We start from the raw sequence: 26255 nt of genomic DNA, 5'->3' as shown, positions 1-26255 counted from the left end.
AAGCTTGTGTTATATACTAGGCAGGTATTCTTCTGAATCATGAAACAATAATTATTCAAGTTTAGCTGCTCCTAATTAAATTTCTACAATATGAGATAAAATGACAGATGCTGGTTTATTTCTAATCCTTGAAATAATCTATCTTGATTCATGCCACTTTGTCCTTTTAAATATGGCCAGATTGAGCCAAAAGAAGCATGCGCAAATTCGTAAGAGCTAAGGGAAGCAGAATTACTGAACTGTATTCCATCACGTCTTAATTAAAGGAATTTTTTCATTCAGCATGTTTATATATTTTAAAAAACTGTACATTCACATGACTCTGTAAACCATTGCTTCTCAGAAAGGAGAAATCATACAAAACTCACTTACCTTGGCATTGCTGTGCTCTCTTGCAGCGTGTGAACTTATGAACCAGGGCATCTTGGCCTTGGTCAGCTCAATTGGTTGCACATCAGCTGGGTCTCTCCAGTCTTTGGCAGATGCCATGCATATTCCTCATCTCTTCATTCAGCGTTCAACAGCTGGGACCCCAAGAAGTGGCTGTGGCCTCACCCGGAGCAACAGAAATGATGACTATACTCTTTCAGTTCGTCCACCTGTCTACTTGAATGAAGTCATCCTAAGAGTAGTCACAGAGTATGCATGGCAGAAATTTATTATCTTCTATGACAGTGAATACGGTAAGTGTTTATGGTCTGAAGAGTTTCATAAGGTAATGTTTCCATAAGAAGCAACTTCATTAAATCCTGAAAGAAATGAAGGAGCATACTAAAATCATTTGTGGTTTTCTTGTTTCTACTATATCTCACAGCAACAAACAAGTAGAAGTATTTTCAGTGCTATTGAGCTTATGCTTTATATTAAATAACTTTGAAGTAAAATGTAAAGATAAACACCTGTTGGAGTGTATACGACACACCTGTTGTTGTGTTTTATAAAAAGTCAAGGAGAGAAGGAATATGTTTGGAGGATGTACAGTCAGGTGTGGGGGAAGAGGGAGCCTCTGCAGGCCCATGCGGAGGCATCTCTTCCCCCTGAAAAACCAGCTACACATGGTATAGTATAGAATAGAGTTTATTCAGGGCATGGCAAAGGGAGTTAGGACACTAGTAGAGACAGAGAAAAGCAGAGAGAGAGAATAGAGAAGTAGAGACTGGCCATGCGCACATGGTGGGGGGGGGAGGGAGCAAGAGGACAGAGTGAGAGCAAGAAGGCAAGAGAGCAAGAGAGAGGGGAGGGGCAAGCGCCCTTTTTATAGTGAGTCAGGCCCACCTGGCTCTTGCCAAATAACTATGGGGCAGAGCCTAGACAAAATGCTAACACCTATTACCCCAGCACTTATAAGGCTTAGGGAAAAAAAATAGAGCCAAACCTAGCTTGGCTACTAGCTAAACATTGTTTTCTAAATAAATGAATGAATGAATAAATAAATAAATAAATCTGCACCTAATGCTCCATTTAAAAGTTCTTCTTAGTACTCTGAGTACAATATATCTTAATTTTGAAATAATAGGAAGTTAGAAAGAAAGTATAAATGTACTTTTTTAAAAAATGTATAATTCTGTGATGATAATAACGGTGGTGGTTGTGGTGGTGGTGGTAATGGTGGTTTTGGTGGTGAATGAAACCAGGGATAGTCCTAGAACACTGATAAAAGTATAAACTCTTTTCATTTCGTGGCTAAAAAAATATTTGTTTAGACATCTATTTACTTAATGTTTTACCCATTATAGTTGACAGAAGTAGAAGTATGAACCAATATTTCTACATTGTTTCACTGTATCACAGTTTCCCAGAGTGCACTGTAAGGTGAGGGAAAAACAATTTGTCTCATAATCTTTACATGTGATAATGTATCAAGAGAAAATAATATTTTTTTCATTCTTTTCTGAAGTTCTTCATTTCTTAACGAGTCTAAAGCTCTTTGCTCGTGTTGTCCCCTTATTTCTGAGAGTAGCAGGAGAAGTGACTGGAGCTGGATATGATTAAATGAGAATAAATACCCCCCATGAAGAGTTCACTTAGAAGTGTGTTTCCCTTCACGATTCTAAAATGTTTCTCTTCTGGGTCTTGTTTATCCGTTTTTATGAAAAGAATGTTTTTCTTGGCAAATAAGTAAATAAGCATGCAAAACAAACAAACATTCAAAGCAATCCTTTCTTCTCATACCGGGGCTTCAACTGTGAGAGTCTGAATGGTGACAGACAAGTGAATTGCAGCACAAAGGCGAGAAAGCTGAGAACCAGCAGGTTAGCAAAAATCTGGCAAGCAACAAAGGAGAGACCCCTGGGGCCAGCCAGGAAGGGCTCAGGAGCACTTACATTTAGGCCTAAATAGTCAAAGTAGCCTGGCCTTTTGGCAGCCACAATCCCATTGAACTCAATGGGCAAACTTCAGCCAAAGTCTGTGGACTCTGTAGAAACACATTTTTTGTCTCTAAGACGGAAGCCAGTACTTTTGTTGCTTAACTCCCATTAGTTAGGGGTCACAGAATAAGGATTAAGAGACTGACATGAACAAAAGAAACAAAAAAAAATATTGAAAACAATTGGCTCATCTGCAGAAGGATAGATCGGTCAGGCAAGCGTGAAACACTGCTGAGATGGTATTTAAACATACCAACTCTCTGTAGAGTTGCTTTTGTCTGCTTTCCCATTACACTGTGCTCTGTTTTGACATTAAATGGGATTTACAGCCTCTGATCAAGTGTAAGCTGAAATAATCAAAGTTTAAAATCCAGATATTTAATGGAAAACAAACGGTCCAATAAACCACGCAGCAGAAAAGTGATTTTTGATGAGGACACTTTCTCAGCGTTAAAATGAGAAATTTAGTCTTTGATTGTAAAAGTCTGTAAGATAAAAAATCATTCATTATCATTTATTTCCAAATCCTGTGAGAATTAAGATGGGGTTCTCAAAAGAGAAGACACATTACTGATGAGCTGAATGCTGTCCTCCAAGTGTTCACTTAGGACATAGTCACAGTCATCTAACACTTGAGGCCCTCTGTTCTTCTGGAATGCCTTGAAGTGCATAAAGAGCTATAACAGCATCAAGATTGAATGGATTTCCATTTAAACACATGGTTTGTTTAGGAATCAAAACCAAAACAGCATTTCATTCTACTCTGTTGATAAACTTGCTTTAGATTTACTTCATTTAGAGTCATGAAAAATGGCCCTGCTACTATCTTCAAGATTATTTCCAATGATAACAATTATTTAATAAAAGGAAAAATTTTCTTTTAGTGCTTACGATAAATCCTGTTAGTAAAAAATTATGCTGGGTCAAAGATGATAGCGAACTCCCAGAGACTTTGTACCTAGAAGAGGGTAGTCATCAGAAACATCATTCTAAGTGGATTAGACTTGACTTTTATATTGATTATCAGGAATTGCTTCCATCAATGAATGGATTAAGTATCATTAGTGAATGGAATCAGGCAGCATGCCAAGAGCCATAGTTATTGGAGGTGGAATTTGCTTAGAATAGTGTGTGTGTGTGTGTGTGTGTGTGTGTGTGTGTGTGTGTGTAGATAGATAGATGGATAGATATAGATATAAGATAGATATATGAATATACATTATTTTAATATATACATTATATATATTTTATATATATATGCATATATCTTTTGTAGAGAAAAGCAGAGTGAATGTTTCAGGCTCCTCTGTCTAGTTGATTAATGATTTACTTTTCTTCTGAAGTATTTAATTATGTTTAAAGGTAATCTAACAAAGAAAATCCATATCATTGGGTCTATGTAAATGGATCAAAAGGTTTAAAACGTATGGACACTTTATTTAAGGGGATTAAGTCTTTATTTTCCAAAAGGCTTGAAAGGGAGGCTGTGTTGCTGAGCTTTGAACAATGTGTAATGTGTGACATATCCAGCTCTTCTTAGTATATTACCAAGTAGGAATTAAAATATGTTTCAGAATATGTGTACCTTCAATTACTAAAACCCTTCCAGTCAACAACAAGACAGAAGTTGTTTATAGGTCACTTGTAAGAGGAAACAGTGAGTTCAGTTTTCAGTGATTGAATGTTGGTGTAGTGTAATGAGGACTTTACTTTGGGCAGCAGTGATGAGCAGGCTCTCTGGGTAGACTTTGATCCTGGTTGCTAAGGTTAGGGAATATCTTGGGAGGTAGCATATATGAGAAGTGGGCACGTCAATAGAAAAAAAAATAGAATTAGGTCTGATCAATGGAAAGATTTAAAATTGCTCATTTTGCTTGCCAGGAACTAGAATAAGCATTTTATATTATATCAATTAATTCGCCAAGAATACAGTAACAAAGATTATCAGTTGAGAATATTTGCTATATCTAATCACTTTGCTAAATTCTTCAAATGTATGCATTTTCTTATGAAATTCTCATAGTCACCTAAGCTAACTGTTAATATTGCTAGTATTTTCATAAAACCAAAACATTAAGTAAGGCAATGCCAAACAACATCAAAATAAGTTAAGAATCCTCAACACAGTCATCAGTAGTCTCTCCATTACTCCTGCCTTTGGCCACTATTATACTTGACACTATAGTAATAAAATAAGATTAATTCTTAACAAGTTAAAAAGACAAGTTCATTGATTATATACAGTCATCTTCCTTAAAGAGACACAATGACTTTAAGCCTAGAGATTTCATGTATATTTATAATTACTTAAATGAAAATCATACTACATTTTAATTAGGAAGATTTGATGTTTTTTAGAACTAGGAAAACAGAACAGTAATTAGAATAAAAAATAACCTAGCCCATCATTATCAATAACAGCTATTTATGTACGATAATCATACAGACCAGAGAGAGGATCCTAATTCTCATGAAACAGGAAGCAGCATGAGTCTTGTGTTAAAGTTAAGTGGCTTTACTATCAAGTCCATCAAAGTCTGTGAACCAAACCAGCTCAATGCATGTGATGTAGGTTTGCCTATACTAAGGAATATTAGTGAGAAAGTGTCTTCATCAAACGTCACTTTACTACTGCTTATTTTTATTGGACTGTTTTTTTTTGTTTGTTTGCTTTGTTTTTTGTTTTGTTTGTATTTTTTTGTTTTCATTTTTGTTTTTGCACTAAAGATCTGGATTTTAAACATTCATTATTTCAGCATACATATGATCACAGGCTCCTCCTACCTAGAGAGTATTTCTGCTTTCAAAGGACAGAGTGCCCCAAGAGTTTCTTAGAAAATGGCTGTCACCACATCCCTCTTTTTTTTATATCCTTTACACCCTTGGCCACTAGTAACTTTCCTGTACAATTGCAATTCTTCTAATTAATTTGAACGATACAAATTGGGATCAAATTCATTTAAACTTTCTTGCTACATTTTTCGATAAGACTAATTCAACTATTTAATGAGTAGAATAAATCCCAATAACAATCAGACTTTCTTTCAAAAGATGGATGGCATTTTCCTTGAACTTCTGCACAAACCTATCTACTGGGCCAAAAGCGTTAATCCAGGTACAATTGGCTTATTTGTGATCACAAAGACTTTACTGCCCACAAGGACAAAGTCTGTTATCTATAATGACCCTGACCAGTGAGTTGAAGCTGAATAGACTGACCTCCAAAACTGAAATGTGGCCATTAATCATGTCAATTAGATTTAAAAGAATGTTTCCAATTGGACTTCTTCAATTGTAATGAAAATCGAGCACAAAATTTTTAGAGATTATCCCACAAAGTTCTCACAAATAAATAAGGGTGACTTCACTTTGTAGGAGTTTCCTTATAATATATCATTGCTGAGTGCTACTTCCTTCAGCACTTAGAGTTCTCTAAGGACCATAACCAATGACTAGTGTTTTCAAGAGAGTTAGGATTTAGAAGTACACGGGTGGATCTGCATGAGACACAGATCTTTGTGACTAGACATATAGATTCCTTGACAGCTTATAATACTTGAGACTCTCAATTTTTATTTTTTTAAAAAAAATCTGTTCTTAGTTTAAGGAAACTTCTTGCAGTTGTCAGATGAGTGGTGTTGGCACATGTTCTTAATCCCAGCACTGGCGGCATATGTCAGGAGTTTGATACACACATGATGGATGAGAATTGTGGTAAAGAATTATGAGGAGTATTTACAGGCATGGGCACAGGCAGGCATGCATTCCCTGCTATTTGCAATAGATACATTGGTTAGATTATAGGACTGATCGTAAAAGTATGATATAGGAACGGAGATTACAGCATTGAGCTAAAATGTAAAGCACTTACCCAGTTTACAAGGTTTGCACCAGAGCATTTTTTCAAAAAACAACATTCCAAATTCAGTTTTATAGACTAAAACTGCCCATGCCTTTTCTAACTCTAGAAGTCAAAGTACTGTTTTCAAATTCTTTCTATACTTCCAGAAAGAAGTACCTTATTCTAATAGTGACAACTTTTGCGATTTATCTTCAAGAAGAACTGCAGGATACTTCTGATAAAAAAATTAGAAAGTGATCATATCTCCCACTCTAGCCTTCCTGACTCGTTAGAAAAGGTCTTTGCAAGCTGTGGGTTCACAAATTGCTCATCACATCTACAAATTCAGTTAGAAACTCTGGGAGGCTGATGGACATTTAAACTTAAATAGCCCAGTTTCCATCTAATCCAGAGCCCTGCAGTCTCTGCCTAAGAAAGTAATATCATATTCAGGGAAAGTCAACATGGAATCTTGAGTATAAAAAGCTAGCCACTGATAGCTGACATTTCTTTCATGTTGGTGTCACCCAGAATAAGGCCAAAGAGATAGTTCCTCTCATGGAATATTTGTGTTAAGGGTACAAACAACCTTACATAGGTGTGTGGATCTTGAGGAGGTGGAAGAGCGTATATGCTTGAGTCAGTGTTTGAGGAGATAGTTTCAATATCTAACATTACCAGAAGTTCCAGGAAGATATAGATTAGGAAAGATCCATCAACTGCTTGATGATTAGACAGCTGTTCAGTGTTTTAAACACACACTTGTAAGTTTCAGATTGTTAAATAAGCTAAAAAAAAAAAGGGGGGTGCATATATTATTAGTTGTAAAGGATGTGATGGCGGTGTCTAATTCTTCAGATCGTCCTTTAGAGGCAGACAGACAGAAGTCCAAAATAGTCAGTTCTTAGTAAAGAAGAGGATATGTAATGAAGCTTTGTCTACCAGGAGACCAGTGGTAAAGAAGAAGAGAAAATACCCTCTACCTTCCAGAGGAATTGGAAATTCATTAAAGTGAATGCTCCTGGATATTGTTGGGGAAAGTGTAATAATATTGCAGCCAGAGCTATTATCAATTTCCTGTGTTGAGATATCTAAAAATTGTGTTGTCGATTGTAATATCCATAGCAATGAATAATTAGCTTATACGCAATACAATGCCAACCTGATTTAAAACTTCAAATACTAAGGATAGGTTCCTAGCACTGAGAAGGGGAAGCTGGCACCATATACTTGCATCCCTAACCAACAAGCTCTCTAAAATTGGCCCCCTCTTGCAAAGGAAAAACTAGTTTTCTTCACTGGAGTCACCCCTTCAGGAAAGGTCTCCCGCTCAGGAATAGGTGGCCAGCACAAGACAAACTCATTGCTGTTTTTGTAGACCTTTTAATTTAATATTGCTTTGCTTGGACATTTTTTCTCTTATTGGAATTTTGAGAATATATTTGGTTTCCAATTTTGTGTATTGTGAGAGTGGATGTTACTGTTAATATTTAAATCAGCAGTATTCGTTCTGGCTTTTTGACAGAGCCGCCATGTTACTGACTAGCTTAGGCCTGAGGTGATGAGCAGCGGAGGCGTCTTCTTGCTGTCCCTTGGCTAAGGCCACCGGCTCAGCGGCCAGAGACACCGGCCTTGCCACCCACGGAGATGTCAGTGTAGGAGAAGGCTCAGCCATCCACAGTCCTGCCATCCCATGGTATCCGGTAGAAATGAGACTCTCATGTTTAAAGACTAACCAAAGGCTTTATACGTTTGATAATCAATAAACAAGATGCCCACAAAAGTGGAAGTGTTAACCAATTAACTAACCTAGGTATAAGTTGTTACCCAGGACTGCTCTCAGTACATACATGGTGATCCATGGCACCTACACCTCTGCCTCCTTAGCTACTCCTCTTCCTTCTCCTCTTCCTCCTCCTCTTCCTCTACTTATTCCTCCTCTTCCTCTCCTTATTCCTCCTCTTCCTCTCATTACTCCTCCTCTTCCTCTCCTTACACCTCTCATCTTCTCCCAACTTGCGGGAAAATATGTTGCTACAAGTGGGTGTTCTGTGTAACTGTGGGTTTCTTGCTTTATGTTGCTTGTTTTTGAAAGAAAGGAATAAAGAGAAAGAAAGAAAGAAAGAAAGAAAGAAAGAAAGAAAGAAAGAAAGAAAGAAAGAAAGAAAGAAACAAAGAAAGAAAGAAAGAAAGAAAGAGAAAGAGACAAAGGTAGGTCTGAAGGAGTTGAATGGGTATAGAAGTAGGTTTAGGGACCACAGAGGAGTTGGGAGAGGAAAAAAGCACAATTTTTTTAAAATACAAAATTGTAAAATCTATGTACAACCGTACTAAGTCATGGTTAATATTTTCATTTATTTTTTCTTATAAAATTATTTAAGATAAATTTATTTTTAAGAGTAAAAAATTTCTATAAAATGTAGCCATATTTTGAAACAGAAATTCTGTGGATAGTTTCCGTTAAAAACATAGTTTGCAATAACAAAATAGTATAAAATATTCAAAAGGCATGAAACAGCACTGCTTAGCTCACTGTTGTCTTCAAATTAAATTAAAGAGAAATTTATTTTTTAATATATTTGAATATTTCAAATCTTCTGTTCACTTATTGTTTTATTTATTAATATACTAGTATAAAGAACATACAAACAACTATTCACACAGCAAGATTAACCAGACCCATAGCCCATACATCTCAATTAACTTAAGACATGCAGCTTCACATAGGAATTACACTTTCGTTGTCAAATATATTTTTATTCATGTATCTCCGACCAGAAACTGAAAAAAAAAATGAGACCTGAAACTAAAACAACTACAAATTGGCTTTATATCCTTTTCATGACTCAAGTCATCATGCCTTGCTTTCACCTGAATTCTTCCTCCACAGTCACTATTTACCCTTTCTGCTCCCCTTCCTGTGTTATACCACTCCTATATGCACATTTATTTTTCTCTTTATTTATATATGTATGCATATAGAAGCTTTTTTCATTAGCTATTTTAGATCTATTTGTTTATTTTATTTTTATGTATATGAATGTTTGCCAGCATGATATATAAATCCTTATGATTGGTGGTAACAAAAGGTAAATCCCTAGATATGTAACTACAGATGTTTGTGAGTCATCACGCAGGTACTGGAAACTGAAACTGGGTCCTCTGTAAGAGGAACAAGTACTCTTAACCACTGAGACATTGCTCCATTTTATACACAGACACACACATACACACACACACACACACAGAGAGAGAGAGAGAGAGAGAGAGAGAGAGAGAGAGAGAGAGAGAGAGCGCTAACATCCACATTTTAGGTATAATATTTAATTTTTCCTTTCTAAGATTGTGTACCTCCCTTAATAATATGGAATCTAAGTTCATCCATTTTCCTGAAAATTTTGTGATTTCATTTTGCCCTGGAGCTGAAGAATTTTATATTTTTATATGTTTACTGCATTTTTGTTGTCCAATCTCTGATGGTGGACCACTAGGTTGGTTCCAATTATGTAAATCTTTGCCATAACTGCTTAATCATTCTGAAAATTGGAGACAAATCTCCATGAAGCATCAAGAAAATGAAGTAGTACACAAATGGTCAAATTAAATTGAATGATCAGATTATCTTGCACTTCTTTGTACAGAACAATTTCTACTTCAGGAAATCCTAAGTCTGTTACCTGCATGCCCCTCTGGATATTAAAATCATTTATTTAATAATGCAAATTAAGGTTCAGCACACAGTCAGGTGGCTGGGGCATATAAACAGAGTTCTTCATTTTGAAATGAAGATTAGGGAAGGGTCCTCACTAACACACTCCTGAGTCATGATCTTTTTTCCATGGAGTGTAGCATTGGTGTAGACTTAATCTGGGCCCATAAGATGGACAGTTACACTTAATCGATTGCAAATGTTTATAATCGCCCCAAGGATGCTTTCAAATGTCTGATAACTATAATAATCTTGACATTCTCTCTCGACAGCCTGAAAGCTGTTTATTAGTCACTGGCTGCTTTCCAGCCTTCCGCTCTCCCATTTACTCCAGTCTGCGTCGATACGCATGTAATTAATCCAAGCAGTTTATTGAACCATTTCCTTTGCATTAGTATATATTATGTCAAATAGATAAAAAAAAGATATACTCTCCTATTCAGGATTTATACATCAGTGACTGTGCTTGAAAATATTTCTCAGCTTTACTGTAAAGATGGTTTCCATAGTAAAGGATGACAGGCTTATGCCAAAATGACAAGCTCTTGTCAAAAGTAAACTCTTAATGCTGGATCATAATTGCCAAGCACTGTTGTGTCAAAGCCCAGCACAGTGTGTTATCTTTAATATATATATATATATATATATATATATATATATATATATATATATGAACAGATTCTTAAAATACCAGAAAGTACTACATGACTACAAAGACTTTTTTTTTAAGTTAAGAGTTCTTTTAAAACAAATCTTTGAAAATTACTTGATGGTTAAAAGCCACGTTCCCCACCCCCCAGGAAGTAGAGACAGAGAATATACTTTGCTATCCAAATATTGGAAAAGTTCTGTTATGGCTTATAATACATCTCATATATTCAGCACTAAGCTGTGCTCCAATTTGTAAAATGAGAAAGTAGGAGAAGAAAGTCACAAGGTCCCACAATTTAATTTTAAAGCTTAACATGCGGTCATAATTTCAGAAATGCCATGCTTAGCCAATGCCATGCTGAAGTCTCCCTGCTCAAATTGAAGTCTCCAATGCATTAAGTGAACAGAATGATTAAATGTCTTAACCTTCCTAAAGGAGGAAATGATGAATAGGGAAAAATTCAGCATGAAACTTTACAGATCTCTTTTCTTATATGATTCAATATTTAAAAGGTGATGTATGAATACAAGGATTAGATTATACACTTTTATTTTGTTTACAGAAAGTCACTATGTTTAGCTAAATTGTCAATTTACTTTGAAAAGAACAATGCTGTAATATTTCTCAATCAGTAATAGGTTTGGTGTTATTATCAGATAGATAGACCACATTTCCCAAGAGCAGATTTGATTTTCTCATCACTCTCTTCCAGGTACCTTTGACAGTGAAATTTCATAGAAAACATAAAATAAACATAAAGGTAGAAGTTTTGAGTGAGTTTACTAAAATCTTGATAACTGAAATGTAGATTTCACTGAAATCTGATGCTTAAATACCTGCCTTCATATTTTAGCCACTCCCATTTTTATTAGAAAAAGCAGTACTTGGGTGAAATAAAATAATATTGTGGATTCCTTGTATGTGAAGGTTCATACTTCCCTGAGACTTCTGCTGTTCTATTATATTGCCTTCATCAGGCATGATCAAGTAATTTATGATTACATTTCTATTTTTTCTGTATGTAAACTTGAAGCACCTTAAAGACAAGTGTCAACCATATCTTCCTCCTCATCACCAAATTATGTGTGTATGTGTGTATGTCTCTCTGTCTCCCCTCTACCCTGTGTGCGTGTGTGTGTGTGTGTGTGTGTGTGTGTGTGTGTGATGTTAGCAGATGTGTGTGTAATGGGTCAAGCACTAAGTATTAAAAGTTAAAGTTCCCTTCTGCTTCTTCCTATTTTTCTAACACTCTTCCTCCTAGTTTAATTTGTAGTTGACTGGTGGAGTTATGATAAGTGTAGGGATGAAATCGTCTTTCTGTTTCACCTGTCTGACCAGACTCTCTGACTCTTATAATCCAAAACTACTGCATAACAACTCAGTATACAAGAAGAGTCTTTATTTTTCATTATGGCTTTATTCAAATTTCAGTTGTTTCCTAAGAACCAAGGACTCGGGCTGACTCGTCCACGTGCATAGGATCATTGGGAGTCGAGTGTAGAATGTTGGACAAAGGATGAAGCCAGGGTTATTTCACTCATAAAGAAAAGGTGTCTTGCTCTGGGAAGACAGCAGAAAATGAAAATGGAAGACATCAATTATAAAAACGATTCAAAGTGAAGGCAGCTGTGTAGAAGCAACTTACTGACTCCAGCCTGTTTTTCTAACCTTAAATGCAGTGTGTTCCCCCTACACATAGACATTGTTTCCTGAAAGAATAAAAGGAACGTTGACTAGAGGTGATTCAAAAGGCCATTTTCCACTTGAAAATTAAAGCTAGAGCTTTGGACTCCATGGATGAGAGGGAGTGCCACAACGAAATATGAACTCTTTAACCATGGTAATGCTCATCTGGGAACAGTGTTGTCTACACTCCCTAAGGCAAGCAGGTCAGCTGACTAAGTGCTGACAGCCAGCAAATGCACAGAACATGTGGGACACATGGAAAAGAAAGCATTTGCAGTCTTTATGGTTCTCTCAAGTCTGTGACAAATTGAAGAACTATTCCCTAGACTGTTCTCCGAATGACCATCATGGGCTTACTAAGTCTGGAGAATTTCAGAGTCCATGGGAGTGGCCTGAGGATTCAGAGTTCAAAAAGTTTTTCCAGATGATACTGTAATTAAAATCTATAGACATTAATTTTAACCATTCTGATTTGTATTGATTTCTATTGCTTGCACCAGAGGATATTCCAAGTTTGAAGGGTCAATACATGTCAACTTTTATGGGTCAGAAGTCTGGCATCAGATCATGAGGTTAGGGGTCATAAATCAAAGGTACAGTCAAAGCATGGACATCTGCTCATTCTGAGTAGGCTCCATTTCTCTTCCTTGTGCAGTTGCCAATGATGGCCACCTTTCTTCACTACTTCTTCAGCTCAATCATCCATATTGCCTTCCCCAAACCTTCACGCATCTTTGTCTCTTCTCCTATGCTTCCTTCATGATTATACTGTCTCACACAAGTTATAGAGTTTATCTTTCTATTTTGATTTCACTGGATTCCCTGTACCAGTAACACCTTCATGTTTAATCCCTCTTAGCAATGTGATTTACCATATCTATAGATTACAAGGCTTAGGATGTGGGCACCCAGGAAAAGAGATCACTCTTCTGCTGACTACAGGTCCCTTTGTGGTACCTAAGGGAAATTGCCTTTGGCCATAATCTTATGTTTAATAACTCAATTGATGAGCTGTCTAACACTTGCTGTTATGTATTTATCTGGTAAGTAGAGCTAATAGCAGCTGGGAAGCATTCTGTTATCAATAAACAGCCCCAACTGACAGGTGAATCAGTCTAGCAGCTCCTTGAGGTCAAAAACCATGTGCTTTTATTTCTGTAACTTTTGGAACTTAGCTCAGTGACTAATGAAATCAGAATGAAGATAATGTAGGGGAATAATTGAGATGGTTGATTATGTTCATGTTTAATTAACAAACCCAAAGGCCTACTCTTTCTTTTAATGAATCTTTTATACACAGCTGCTAATAGCATGATTTGGATCAGTCTCTTCTCACACGTACCAGTTGCGGCTCATGATCAGCTGTATCACCCTCAAAAGAGGAAAGCACTTACTGCTTGATTCCCCTACAGCAGAAATCTCCCTTGGGTTGAGTGCTCTTTTGAGTAGATAGTCATCAATAAATTTGAGGCAACGTTACCTAATGGAGAGTGAGTAGTCTATCCTCCTCATTCTCTCCCCACATCACCTCTCTCTCCCTCTCTCTCTCTCTCTCTCTCTCTCTCTCTCTCTCTCTCTCTCTCTCTCTCACACACACACACACACACACACACACACATTTTCTAATTTGATCTCTGAAGATTCTTATACAATATCTATTTCTTCATGTATATATATTAGGCAAATTTTTCACACAATTTTATAAATCTGTATTTATAGGTCCATAGCTGTGGAGTCACAACCAAAATTCTGAGGTCATGAAATCTGTTTTGACCCAGCAACAGTGTATGTAACTGCTTATCTTATGATCAAAAATAAAACCCCAAAAGTAACCATATCCAGGGCTGGAGAGATGGCTGAGCAGTTAAGAGCACTGACTGCTTTTCCAGAGGTCCTGAGTTCAATTCTCAGCAACCACATGGTGGCTCACAACCATCTGTAATGGGATCTGACTACCTCATCTGGTGTGTTGAAGACAATAACAGTATTCTCACACACATAAAATAAATAAATAAATCTAAAAAGTAATCAAATATATTTAAAAATAGGATGGGAACATGATCTAGTATTGGGTGGGGGTAAAGGACTGAAGCCCTGAGAGTCAGCCGAAAGAATGGAAACAGGCAACCCTGGAAGGTATGAGGTGAGGGGACCCTCCAGATTGTACCGGACACCTGGGAGGTGGAAGACTCTCAGGACTCAAAGGAAGGGACCTTAGATGAAATGCCCTAGAGTGGGGAGAGGGAACTTGTAGAGCCCACCTCGATCAGAAAGACAGGGCATAAAATGAGGGATGCGGTTGCCAGTCATCTCACAGTCATAACACTGACCCATAGTTGTTCCTATCTGAAAGAACTGCAGGGATGGAAATGGACAGGAGCCTGAGGAAAAGAAGGTACAGCAATAGGCTCAAAGTGGGATCCTGCTCAAGGGGAGGCCCCAAGGCCTGACACTATTACTGAGGCTATGAAATGCTCAGAAAAAGGGACCTATTGTGACTGCCCTCCAAAGGACCCAACAAGCTGCTGAAAGAGTCAGATGCAGATATTTGCACAGAATGGACCGAAGCTGCTGACCCCTGTGGTTGAATTATGGAAAAGCTGGAAGAAACTGAGGAGGAGGGTAACACTGTAGGAAGACCAGCAGTCTCAACTAACCTGGATCCCTGAGATCCCTCTGACACTGGACCACCAACCAGGCAGCATACACCAACTAATATGTGGCCCCCATATTAGTAAACAGCAGAGGACTGCTGGGTACGGGTATAGTCAGAAAAGATGCAGCTAACCATCAAGAGACTGGAGTGCCCAGTCTCTTGGAGTTTAGTGGTCTGGTGGGGTAGGATGTGGGTGGTGGGGACATCCTTGTGGAGACAGGGATGCAGGGATTAGATATGGCATGTGGAACAGTCGGAAGGTGGACTGGGAGGGGAATAAAATCTGGAGTATAAAATAAAATATAAAAAGATTAAATAAAAAGAAGGAATTAAAAAAAAGAAAAGGTCAACTTGCACCATAGCTTCTACATAGCAGTATATTTTGCATTTCCTTCCCCATAGACAGTTTATCTTCCATTTAAGTCCATATTCTAATTAAAAATTTCAATACGTTACATTTTTATTGGAAATAAAATCAGAGGCTCTGTCTGTAACATCTGAATCCTGCCTCCAGGTAGATTTCTCTGACAACTTGGCCTCAGGCAGCAGCTGCCCAGGAGTCTTGTTGGTTCTTCCTATGAAGACATCCTTCTACACTCCCAAGCTATTCTCTTCTCTCCCATCTTTTCTCCGGAGCACTGTCTCCTCGCTCTTCAGGGAACAGTATAAGGTCCAGTTTTGCAACGAAACCTGAACTGGGTGTTCTGACTAATACTGGTCTCTCTATATGCTACGGTTTCATGGGTTGATTCCTTCTAAACATATTTTGTGCCTTCTGTTTGTCAGGTATAGTCTTTACTACTATCCTCTTATTTAATGCATTGGATCCACTATTTGGCTGAATATTTTTTAAGCAATATTTTTTTTCAAGTGAAAGAGTGAAGCTGTATCAATGTTGTGCTTTTAGAATCAAATTTCAGAGTGTGTGTCATCTGGAAGATCGCAGATGCTTTTCAATGTAACTTTTGGCTTTGTGTTTTATTTATGTGAACTTATAAGCAATTCAAATAAAAAATAAAACAAAATCTTACAATTCAAAATCAAAATTATGTTCTAGTTTCTGAGATGGGCATAGGCTTGATTTTTAACTCTTTCAAATGATCGTGATTGACATGAAATTTTGAGGACACCTGGTATCCATAATCCTGATATCATGTATAGACGTGTGTCTGCCATGCCCCATCACAGTTAACCCTGTTCAGTCCACTCTCAGTGTTGCACTATTAGGTGCTTTCAGCCTTAGCCATTTAGCCTCCATTAATCTTGCTCTTTTGTCTCGTGCTATGCTGTTCCCACTAAGCCTTTTATCCTTTTAACCTGTTTAATGCTAATAGCTGAGGCTTATAATATAGTTAGAAGTACTTACTGGAATGTATACAGAAAGAGTTATCACAGAAATGAACACATCTCTAAAGTGAAGTCTTAAAAATGTATATATCAATAGTGAAACATAGATTTTAAAAATTAATTTGTAACTTTGCAAACACATTTTCATTGTGCATAAATACCAGTTTCTATATTTGGAGCTATTTATCTCTCGTCCTATAGGCTTACCCACTCTTTTCAAATTAATTATACCACTTGAGAGGCAAATTTTGCATTCATGCAATCAGACACAATTAGAAATTATGATATAAAGTCCATTGGTGTTAAGTCTTTCATTTCTGATTCTTAACCAATTGTGTTAGCTTTAAATTTTTCATGCCATGGGAAAAAATAAAAACATACAATTTGTGAACTAGTAAAAATAAATAATATATACTAACACTATCATATTTCTTTGGCTAGGTAGAGTTTTGGTTATATTTACTACTTTAGATCCTGATTGTAAGCATCTAGTATGGTAGGAGAAAAGAAATTATACATTTTGGGCATTTGTTTATATTTAAGAGTTTATATTTGATTAATGATAATTACTTGTGATATTGTATTTTATTTTCCTTATTTAAAAGATGAAATGAGCCTCGAACTTTTTATTTGACAACTTTTTAGAAACTCTCACATATGAAATTTGATGTAATAATATCGTGAAGGCCACCATACATTCAAAATCTTGCATCATAGTTTCAATATGCTGAAATACATTTTTTTTTGTTTATGCTCATGATGCCACCTCCTTAATCCTGAAAAAATAATCTCCTCTTAGGTATTCAGACTTAAATATTTGATAATGAAGTTTGTTTTATAAAAACATTGAGTGACTTGAGACTCTTAGAAAGAAAAGTCTCAAAGTTTTCTATTTATATTATGAATGTCAATTTAGTGATGATGCTAACTCTTGAGAAATGTGTTTCAAATTTCTCTGTCATTAATGATATTGTTTCACTCATTAAATGTCACATTTTTCATCAGTTTCCTTCTAATTGATCTAACGTAATTTCCTCATAGTAATGATTTAATACATTTTGTGATTGTGGAATATGATTAATGAAATAAATAAATTTGTGATATAAGAAATTGGAGAAAAATAGTGGGGTGTATTTCATCTGTTTTTGAAGCACAAAAAAATAATACTCACGCTTAAAAGAAAAACTCTGGGGTAGGAAAGCTGTATAGCTGTGTTTGCATAGAGCAGAGCTGTGGAAAGGAGAAACAGATAAAGCTGAGACTTTGTGTTATGCATGGAGGTTCTGCAAACACCTACATGGCAAAAGGGAGGGAGCCACAAAAGCCCAAAGTACCAGAGAAACTATATTTAAGCTCTGTCTAGCATCCAAAAGAAAAAGACAGAAGGGAAGAAAAATAAAGTTACACCTTCTAAAGCTGAAAGGTTTACAGTGATGGAACAGAGTCCTGGCAGCCCTATAGTTACTGTACAACACATGGGGGCTGGGAAGGAAACTACATTATTTCATTATCTCATGTTTATCCTACTCATCTTTTTCTTATGACAATAGGTGAACCACTTTTCCTTAGGGTGGTCTCTAAACTGAGAGAATAAACAGACCAACTGAATTATCTTGTGTATAGCTTGGAATATTAGGTCTCTATCCAGGCCAGAGATAGATTCCTTTCATTTAAACAGGATAAAATACCTTTCCCTTAATGAGCCTCCAATGCTACTGTAACACTTCCCTGTCTGAAGAGGTAACCTTAAAACCATGCATGAGATAGGCTGAAATTGAATGATAGATATACCGCATTGTCACCATGAAAACCCAGAGATCCAGCACCAAAGCTGTTAACAGATGGAATTAATCTAGATTGTTTCCATTTGTTCTTCTTTAATGCTGAAGAAAGTAATCTTAGTGTTTGGAAATGAACCTGTTTTTCAACCCTCTTTATCATGTGTACCAAGTTTTCCCACAGTGTATTTACTTTATAGTGATAAATGGACAGAAATAAATCCCTTTGGAATAATTCCAATGGTTTTACATATAAAGGAATTATAAAGCAAAATCATAAATAAATCTGAGAAATCATGCCTGTTGAACAATAAACTTCTCAGAAGTAAAAAGACTTCTTTTTCTTCTGTGTTGTAATATTCCTAGATATCCGTGGGATACAGGAATTTTTGGACAAAGTATCCCAGCAGGGAATGGATGTTGCCCTTCAAAAGGTGGAAAACAACATCAATAAAATGATCACCACGCTCTTTGACACCATGAGGATAGAGGAGTTGAATCGATATCGAGACACTCTTAGAAGAGCCATCCTTGTTATGAATCCTGCCACAGCTAAATCCTTCATAAGTGAGGTAAGTATATCCAGGGTGGGGCAAAGTACAAAAAGCCAATACTTTGGAATGGACTCCATTGAGGATATGAAAACTAAAAGAAGAGAGGAGGAGGAGGATTAGCTGCACAACTCCCATTAACACTAATGAAGGAGGCAGAGTGAATTGCTTGCTCATCTCATTTACCCCATATTGGCCAGCTAATTACTAGGAATGTTTGTATTTGTGTATATTTAGGCACACGGCCAGGGCAAGTTTCAGAAACCTTATGAGTTTCAAAGTGCTGTTGACCTGAATGAATCTAGCAAGCTTGAGAATGGATTCACAAGTGTGCAGCTAATTCCTTTGTGTTGTTGATGTTGTTACTGCAAGCTAAAATTATGTTTCTGAGGAAAGATTTACTAGAATGAGACTCTGATTGCCAAGGCAAACTGATTCCACGAAATATGCCACGACTTCAGTTCTGCTCTAGGAATCTGTACTAAGACAAACAACAAAGACTAATTGAAACTCTACAAGGGGATGATGGTCACACACTGTGATGTGATGGCATGTCTACAAAATGTTAGTTATATCTGCTACCTTGGCTAGACACAAGAAAACTTAGTAAAGAACCAGTGAGACTAGTGACTCAGACAACCTTGTTGCACCCTAAAATATTTGTGATCTCTTTACAAAAGATCCTTGCCTTTTTTCCCCATAGTTAAGTGTTTAGTTTTATCTTAGCCTCTTTTGCCCTAGTTAAGTGTTTGTTTTCATTTAATAATAGTCACTCATTTCATGACATACTTTCACATACTCTTTTTAGCTTCGTGAGCTTCAATTGTTGAATTTCTTCCCCTCATTTTTCTTCATTCATTCCATAAACTCCTGAAATTCTGCATAAGATTCCAAATTATAAGGTGTCCTTTGACACTAAGATTTTGAAACAGAACACAAATCATTAAATACTAGACAGTTAATACCAGTTGAATTTTAATATAGATTTTTGTCATGTGAATTTAAGGAAAAGAGAGAACTGTGATCTTGAGTTTAGCAAATGCCTAATTCACCATGAAAGCCTAGACTTTTCTGTGACAAAATATTTTAGAATAAGACCTTAGAGCAAGTGAGGTGTGTTTGTCTCCTGGTTCCAGAGGTGTCATTCCATGAGCTCTAGACCAGCAGGGAGGCTGAGCAGGGGGTTGGGAGCAGGTATCTGAGTAAATCTGCTCTTTTCATTATGGTCAGGAAGCAAGAAGGCCTAAAAATCAGCTTGGGATAAAGTACAGCCTCCAAGAAAATAACCCTCTGTTACCTTCAAAGTTGCATAAGAAAAAAAATCTATACTAAACGTTAACATGAAATATTGGGCCCCAAGTTTTAAAAGTTTCTTCTACTTTGCAGTAGTGCGACTAAAAAAGGGTCCATCAGAGGTTAATCCCAGGTAAAACCCACATGGTCTTGTCATTCTCCTTCTGAACATTGTAATATAAGACTATATATTTGCTAAATCAGCTGTCAATCAAAGGGTACTTTGTGTTTGCAAACTGCAACATTTCAAAATTGTAAAGTTTTTTAGAAATTTGACAGTGACTGTGTAGACACATAAAATATAAACTGGATAATGGATAAAAGTTGAGATATCACTGGTGTTTCTCTTTGCGGTGATCAGAGTTTTTATTAACTAGGTGTAGTTGATTTGGACTTGATACTGTGGGTAGGAATTCTCAAGGAGAAATCAGAACAGTTTAAGTTTATCTGAGTTCCATTATATGATCACATTTTACATGAATATTTTTTAATGTTTTAAGACTCCATTTGGTTATCAATGAAGTAAAAATATGGATTTAAATGTATTAAGAGTATAATACAAAATAATGAGATTATATCATAGTAAGACCCAAAAGATAGCAGTGAGGAGGGCTGAAAACCAGGAAATGTTCAAAATAGTAATGTCTAGATATTTTCTTTTCTATTACATACTAGCATGGCAGACAAGAAATACATAAACACGCCTCTTTAATTGAAAATGGGGATGTGGAGATGAATAAAGATATGGGGGTTGATTTCAGTTGGGTATATATTGGGAGAAGCGTGTGCAAATAATGAACTGAAAGGGGCTAGCATGCTCAAGACATGTACTGTTCAGAGTCCATAGATGGAGAGACTGAGGAACCACTGCTTTCCTTCTGAGAGAAGAGATATAGACCTCTAAGCTTCTGGTGGATGTAGGACATACGACCAAATGAATGAGACTCAGACTCAGTTACTAGCAGATTACTAAAACTCCAATAGCTGGAAATTGCAGAATGAGACAATATGAACATTTTAAAACTAGGTCCCAGGAGATTGTGGTGCAGTATTAAGCTGCTAGAGGTTCACTAATCAAATATGATACCCTTCTACATTTGTCTTCGCCGTGGTTTTTATTCCTGTACAAACATCATGAACAAGAAGCAAGTTGGGGATAAGGTTTATTCAGCTTACACTTCCACATTGTTGTTCCTCACCAAAGGAAGTCAGGAAGTTCCTCAAGCAGGTCAGGAAGCAGGAAGTTGCTTCCTTTGGCTTGTTCAGCTTGCTTTCTTATAGAACCCAGGACCACCAGCCCAGGGATGGCACCACCCCACAGTGGGCCCTCCCACCCTTGATCACTAATTGAGAAAATGCCTTACAGCTGGATCTCATGGAGGCATTTCTTCAACTGAAGCTCATTTCTCTGTGATAACTCCAGCTTGTATCAAGTTGATGCACAAAACCAGCCAGTACAATTGACTTCTTGTCAACTTGACACACAAGCACATCACTATTAAGCCTCAACCCTTTCTTTCTTATTTATCCCCAAGATCTAAATGACTTTAAAAGCCTTTGTAAATTTTTACATATTAAAATTTCAATCCCATTAAAATACTTAATCTCTTTTAAAATTCAAATTCTTTTTACTGTTAAAAGTCTCTTAACTGTGGGCTCTGCTAAATTACTTTCTAATTCACTATCTTCTGGGCTCCTCCAAGGCCTATGGTCACTTTTCCAGCCCTGCCCTGTGTAGCATACACCTTGTCTTCTAGGATCCAGCTGCCTGTACTCCATTGCTACTGCTGTTCTTGGTGGTCATCTCATGGTACTGGCATCTCCAAAACACTGTTGTCTTCTGCTGTAACTAGGCTTTATCAATAGCCTCCCATAGGCTCTCTTTATGGTGTTCAGCCTCAACTACTTTGCATGACCCCTTCAGTCCTGGACCATCAATTGCAACTGAAGCTGCACCTTCACCAACGGCCTTCTGTAGCCTCTTACAGTGCTGAGGTTCAGCTGTTCCTTATGACCCCTTCATGTTTTTAAAACTAGTACCACTTTGGTGACTCTTACACATTACCAAGTCCAGCCACCGCTCAAGGTACAACCTTGGCTATCTCTGGAACAAAGCCTTTGTGCTCTAACACTTCCCAGATTTCACTTCAGTGATGTTGGTCTCTTATTTATCACCGCTATTTTCTTAGCTCCGGCTAACCAGCATCAATTGTCCCAGTAACAAAAAGGTTTCAATTTAGTAGTTCTGGTATCTTATTAATCACAGGTGATTCTTTAGCCCCAGCTAACCAAAACCACAGAATTCTTCACAATCAAAACAAGAACAGCCCTGAGTATTTAATCTTCCCCCTGAAATTTCACAAGCCAGGCCTCCATCTTCTGCACTGTTCTCAACATTATCTTCCAACTCGTCCAGAATATACCACAGAGATCTTAACATCCCAATGGCTTTTCTAGCTCAACATTCCAAAGTCCTTCCACAGTCCTCCCTAAAACATGGTCAAGTTGTCACAGGAATATCCCATTTCTGGTACCAATTTGTCTTAGTCATAGTTTTTATTCCTATACAAATATCATGACCAAGAAGCAAGTTGGAGAGGAAGAGGTTTATTCAGCTTACACTTCCACATTGTTGTTTATCACCAAAGGAAGTCAAGACTGGAATGCAGCAGGTCAGGAAGCAGGGGCCATGGAGGGATGTTACTTATTGGCTTGCTTCCCCTGGCTTGCTCAGTTTGCTTTCTTATAGAACCCAAGATTACCAGCCCAGGGAAGGTACCACCCAAAATTGGCCCTCCCCACTTGATCACTAATCAAGAAAGTGCCTTAGATTTCATAGAGGCATTTCCTCAACTGAAGCTCCTTTCTCTGTGATAACTCCAGCTTGTGTCAAGTTGACACAAAAACCCAGCCAGTACAACACTGACAGTGTGCTACCTCCCTGTCTGCTGTCCATACATGCCAAACCAATGTACTCACAGACTGAATTCATTCAGAGGTCTCTTTGCAGTACTGCCCAGCCTTCTGTCTTGGCTATAAAAGTCTGTATTCTCCTAATGTTTCTTGACATTGCCCCTCTGCCTGTGTGCCCACACTTCAGTTTGGAAAGGGCAGCAGACACTTTGGATCACTCTAATGACATCATCTTACCTTGACACACGTTACACCATAATAGATGTCATTACTAAGCACAACACAATATTACAGAAGAAATAGAAATAGAATGAAGTAGATTTGAGATGATACCAGCAGTTGGCCAGTAGTGCCTATGCACTTAATAGAGGTTTCCAGAAAAGATATGAGTAAGGGCATCATGATATCTGTAAGAAAGGCCAATGCTAAGGCTGTTGGATTTTTGCTTCATTTATTCTCGATTTTTAAATAAGCATAGATTTAGTGCCTGCTATATCATATGTATCCTCCTAGACACTAAGGAAACAATGGCCATGCTGATCTGGGAACTTTCTTCAACTTTCTGGCTTGGTGCAAGGAAAGAATAGAGAACAGCTGCATTGATCAAGATACATCATGGCACATCACATGCATTTGCACACTGCCTTGGGAAGTGAGAGCCACTCTCTTTCTTATTGTAGAACTGTAATGTAATTGTGAGTGTTGACAGAGCTTATGCTGAGCAGAGGCCTGAAGGAGATGTTCTTTGGGTTGCTTATTACAGGACATGGCATCAGGCAAAGGACAGGACAGTCTAAGCAGAAGGAACATCATGGACCAAAGTAAAACTGTGGAAGATAGAGCAAAGCTCTGAGAAGTCAGGGAAAATGAATTGGTGTGTTTTGCATATTCACATGAAAAGTTCAGTGAAGAAATTTGTGAATGTTTTTAAGCTATGTGATGAGTAGCAGAAATTGAAATGTTGTATTGCTAAAAAACAAAAAACCACCAAGATTTAATATTTTATACAGTCTTCTAGCAACAAGCAGCAAACAGGGTGTCTAGAAGAAATGAATGAAGAACATTGTCCTGCTGAGGGCCCAGAATTTCTGACCCTTAGTAGAGACATTATGGAAGGCCAGAAACCTAGCATTGCTGTTGGCTAGATGGAGTCTGTTTAAAACTAGTTAAAGGAGATCAATCTTGCTATACTGGGGAAGTAAGTTTCAACACTACACATCATTTTGAGTGTTTACTTATTTTGTTTACATTTTGAGTGTTTCTTTTACAGGAATCTTACTTTGATTCCTGTCTTTAACTGTGAAACTTAAGTTCCTGTAATAATCTGTTGCTTTCTCTCTTGATCATAAACTCAACATCTAGGCTCATCGTTTTTCCTTTGAGACTTCTCTGTCATGTCCGACTGAGATATATTTTTTCAATAGCAACCCCTCATTGTTTATGTATTTATCCTATAGTCAACCTGAACAGCAGGGAAGGAGTGGTAAGGAGAATCCAGGTTAATCCACTGTCTCCTGAGCTCACTATGCACTCTATACCCTACCTGCTGTTGCCTGTTTCTCAGCGAGCTATCCTCAGAGGCCACTGTGCTAGGGATTTTCTTTCATGAGCTCTAAGAGTGAGTTGGCATTTTGAGGAAAACCTGCCCTGAACATGTAAATGGTTAAGACAGCTAATTACACTTCCAGAAGCTTTGCCTTCAGAGCATATTCAAAACTAATATTCAGGGGAGGGGTGGACTTAAGACTAAATAATTTTTTTTAAGTTACAGTTAAGGAAGAACTAACTTTCCGATGGACTAGGGTAGACACAGATTTCAATCTCCACAAGAATCCTGAATGATGAACAACTCATCAGACCTGCAATATAGAGCAAATCACAATTCAGATTGTGCAAGCATTTGTGAGAAATGGAGAAAGGTCAAAGATAACATTTGTCTGAGATTTTTCACACTGATAAAAGAAGAACTTCCTGTCTTCTGCATCTCTCATTTCAATCACCACTGTTAGAAAAAATAACATTCATAGTTTTTAAGTTTTATTTACCTAGGTCCCCCTTTTATCTCCTCAGAGAAGGGGAGATCTCCCATGGATATCAGCAAGGCTTAGCATATCAAGTTTTTGTAGGATTGATTGCATCCTCTTATATTGAGGCTAGACAAAGTTGCCCAGTTAGGGGGAAGGAATCTAAAGTTAGGCAATGGAGTCAAAAGCTTATTTTAGAAAAGATATTGTTCTTGCTGTGGAAGCATTAATAGCACTTGCTGTTCTTGCGGAAGGCGCAGGTTCAGTTCCCAGCATGCACAGCCATCCTTAGCTCCAGCTCTAGGAGTCTCTTCTGGCTCCTTAGACACCAGGCTTGTACTTGATGCTCACGTGCAGATGAAAGCAAAGCATGTATACATGTAAAAAATAAAAATACGTTTTCAAAATGTTTAATTTTAGTTAAAAAATGTATAATTTGGCTAGTTAGAAGTGGCCATATTAAATGTTCTGTACTAGAGAACTTCACCATCATTGGCTTACTGTACTCTGAGGCCCAAGCACTCAGGTTGAACAGCTAGGACATGATTTTTTTCTAGAAATGTTGTCAAGAGTATGTGTAACATGTTTTGTCTTCACTTGAAAGGGATTACACCAGTGGTGGTGCTTTTAAACCATTCCCAGAAGGTTCCTTATGCCATCTTTAAAATTATCTTTATACATGTATGTCTGTGTGTGTTTTACATGTGAGTACAGATATCCACAGAATGCAGAATTGTCTAATCCTGGAAAATGATAGTTACAAGTTACTGTGAATCGGTTGACATGGATACCCACATTGAACCTTAGTTCTCTGGAAGAGCAGTACATATTTTTAACTTATGAGCCATATATATTATTTGTATGTGGGCAAACACACACACACACACACACACACACACACATACACATGCGTACCTATGTAAAAATATCACACTCAAGGACTTTCCCAAATAGCAGTATATACATTTAGTTTTTCTTATTCACCAATATTGTGTTTGCACATTTTCCTACTCACAAGAATTTATTTGGAATTCCAAAATTAACACTTGAGCTATAGAACTTGTCTTTTCAAAAGCCCCTGTTCTTACCTAAGGTCAAAGCTTTTCTTATTCACGTTCCACTCTCAACTCTTAATAAGCATCCAATCAACAACCTATTAAGTACTTTATGAGTCCTCATGCATGTGTGAACTTGCATGTGCATGCATGTGCATGCACAAGTGTGTGTGTGTTTGTGTGTGTGTGTGTATGTGGGTTTCTGAGTCCACTACAGAGGTGCTGACGAGTGTCCCTAAACTAGGCAGGGAATTGCAATGTTTCTTCTGGAAAATAGCCAGGTTCAAGTTTGAGTTGTGGCATTGTTTACAATGAGTTCAGTATTAATGAATTTTATATATATATATATATATATATATATATATATATATATATATATAT

General features: G+C 37.2%; 1 protein-coding gene across 1 annotated transcript in view; it reads left to right on the top strand.

Moving 5' to 3' along the window:
- Nucleotides 1-26255, top strand: part of Grid2 (glutamate ionotropic receptor delta type subunit 2) — a 1223762-nt gene that overhangs the window by 661133 nt on the left and 536374 nt on the right. Inside the window, exons 3-4 of the mRNA XM_028782458.1 lie at nucleotides 399-683; nucleotides 18405-18610. Coding sequence (XP_028638291.1) covers nucleotides 399-683; nucleotides 18405-18610 — 491 coding nt within the window. The remainder of the gene's footprint in view (nucleotides 1-398; nucleotides 684-18404; nucleotides 18611-26255) is intronic.

Source organism: Grammomys surdaster, unplaced genomic scaffold (genome assembly GCF_004785775.1).
Source record: "Grammomys surdaster isolate TR1022 unplaced genomic scaffold, NIH_TR_1.0 752, whole genome shotgun sequence".
Taxonomy (NCBI): Eukaryota; Metazoa; Chordata; class Mammalia; order Rodentia; family Muridae; genus Grammomys; species Grammomys surdaster.
This window is presented reverse-complemented; position numbering and strand designations above follow the sequence as displayed.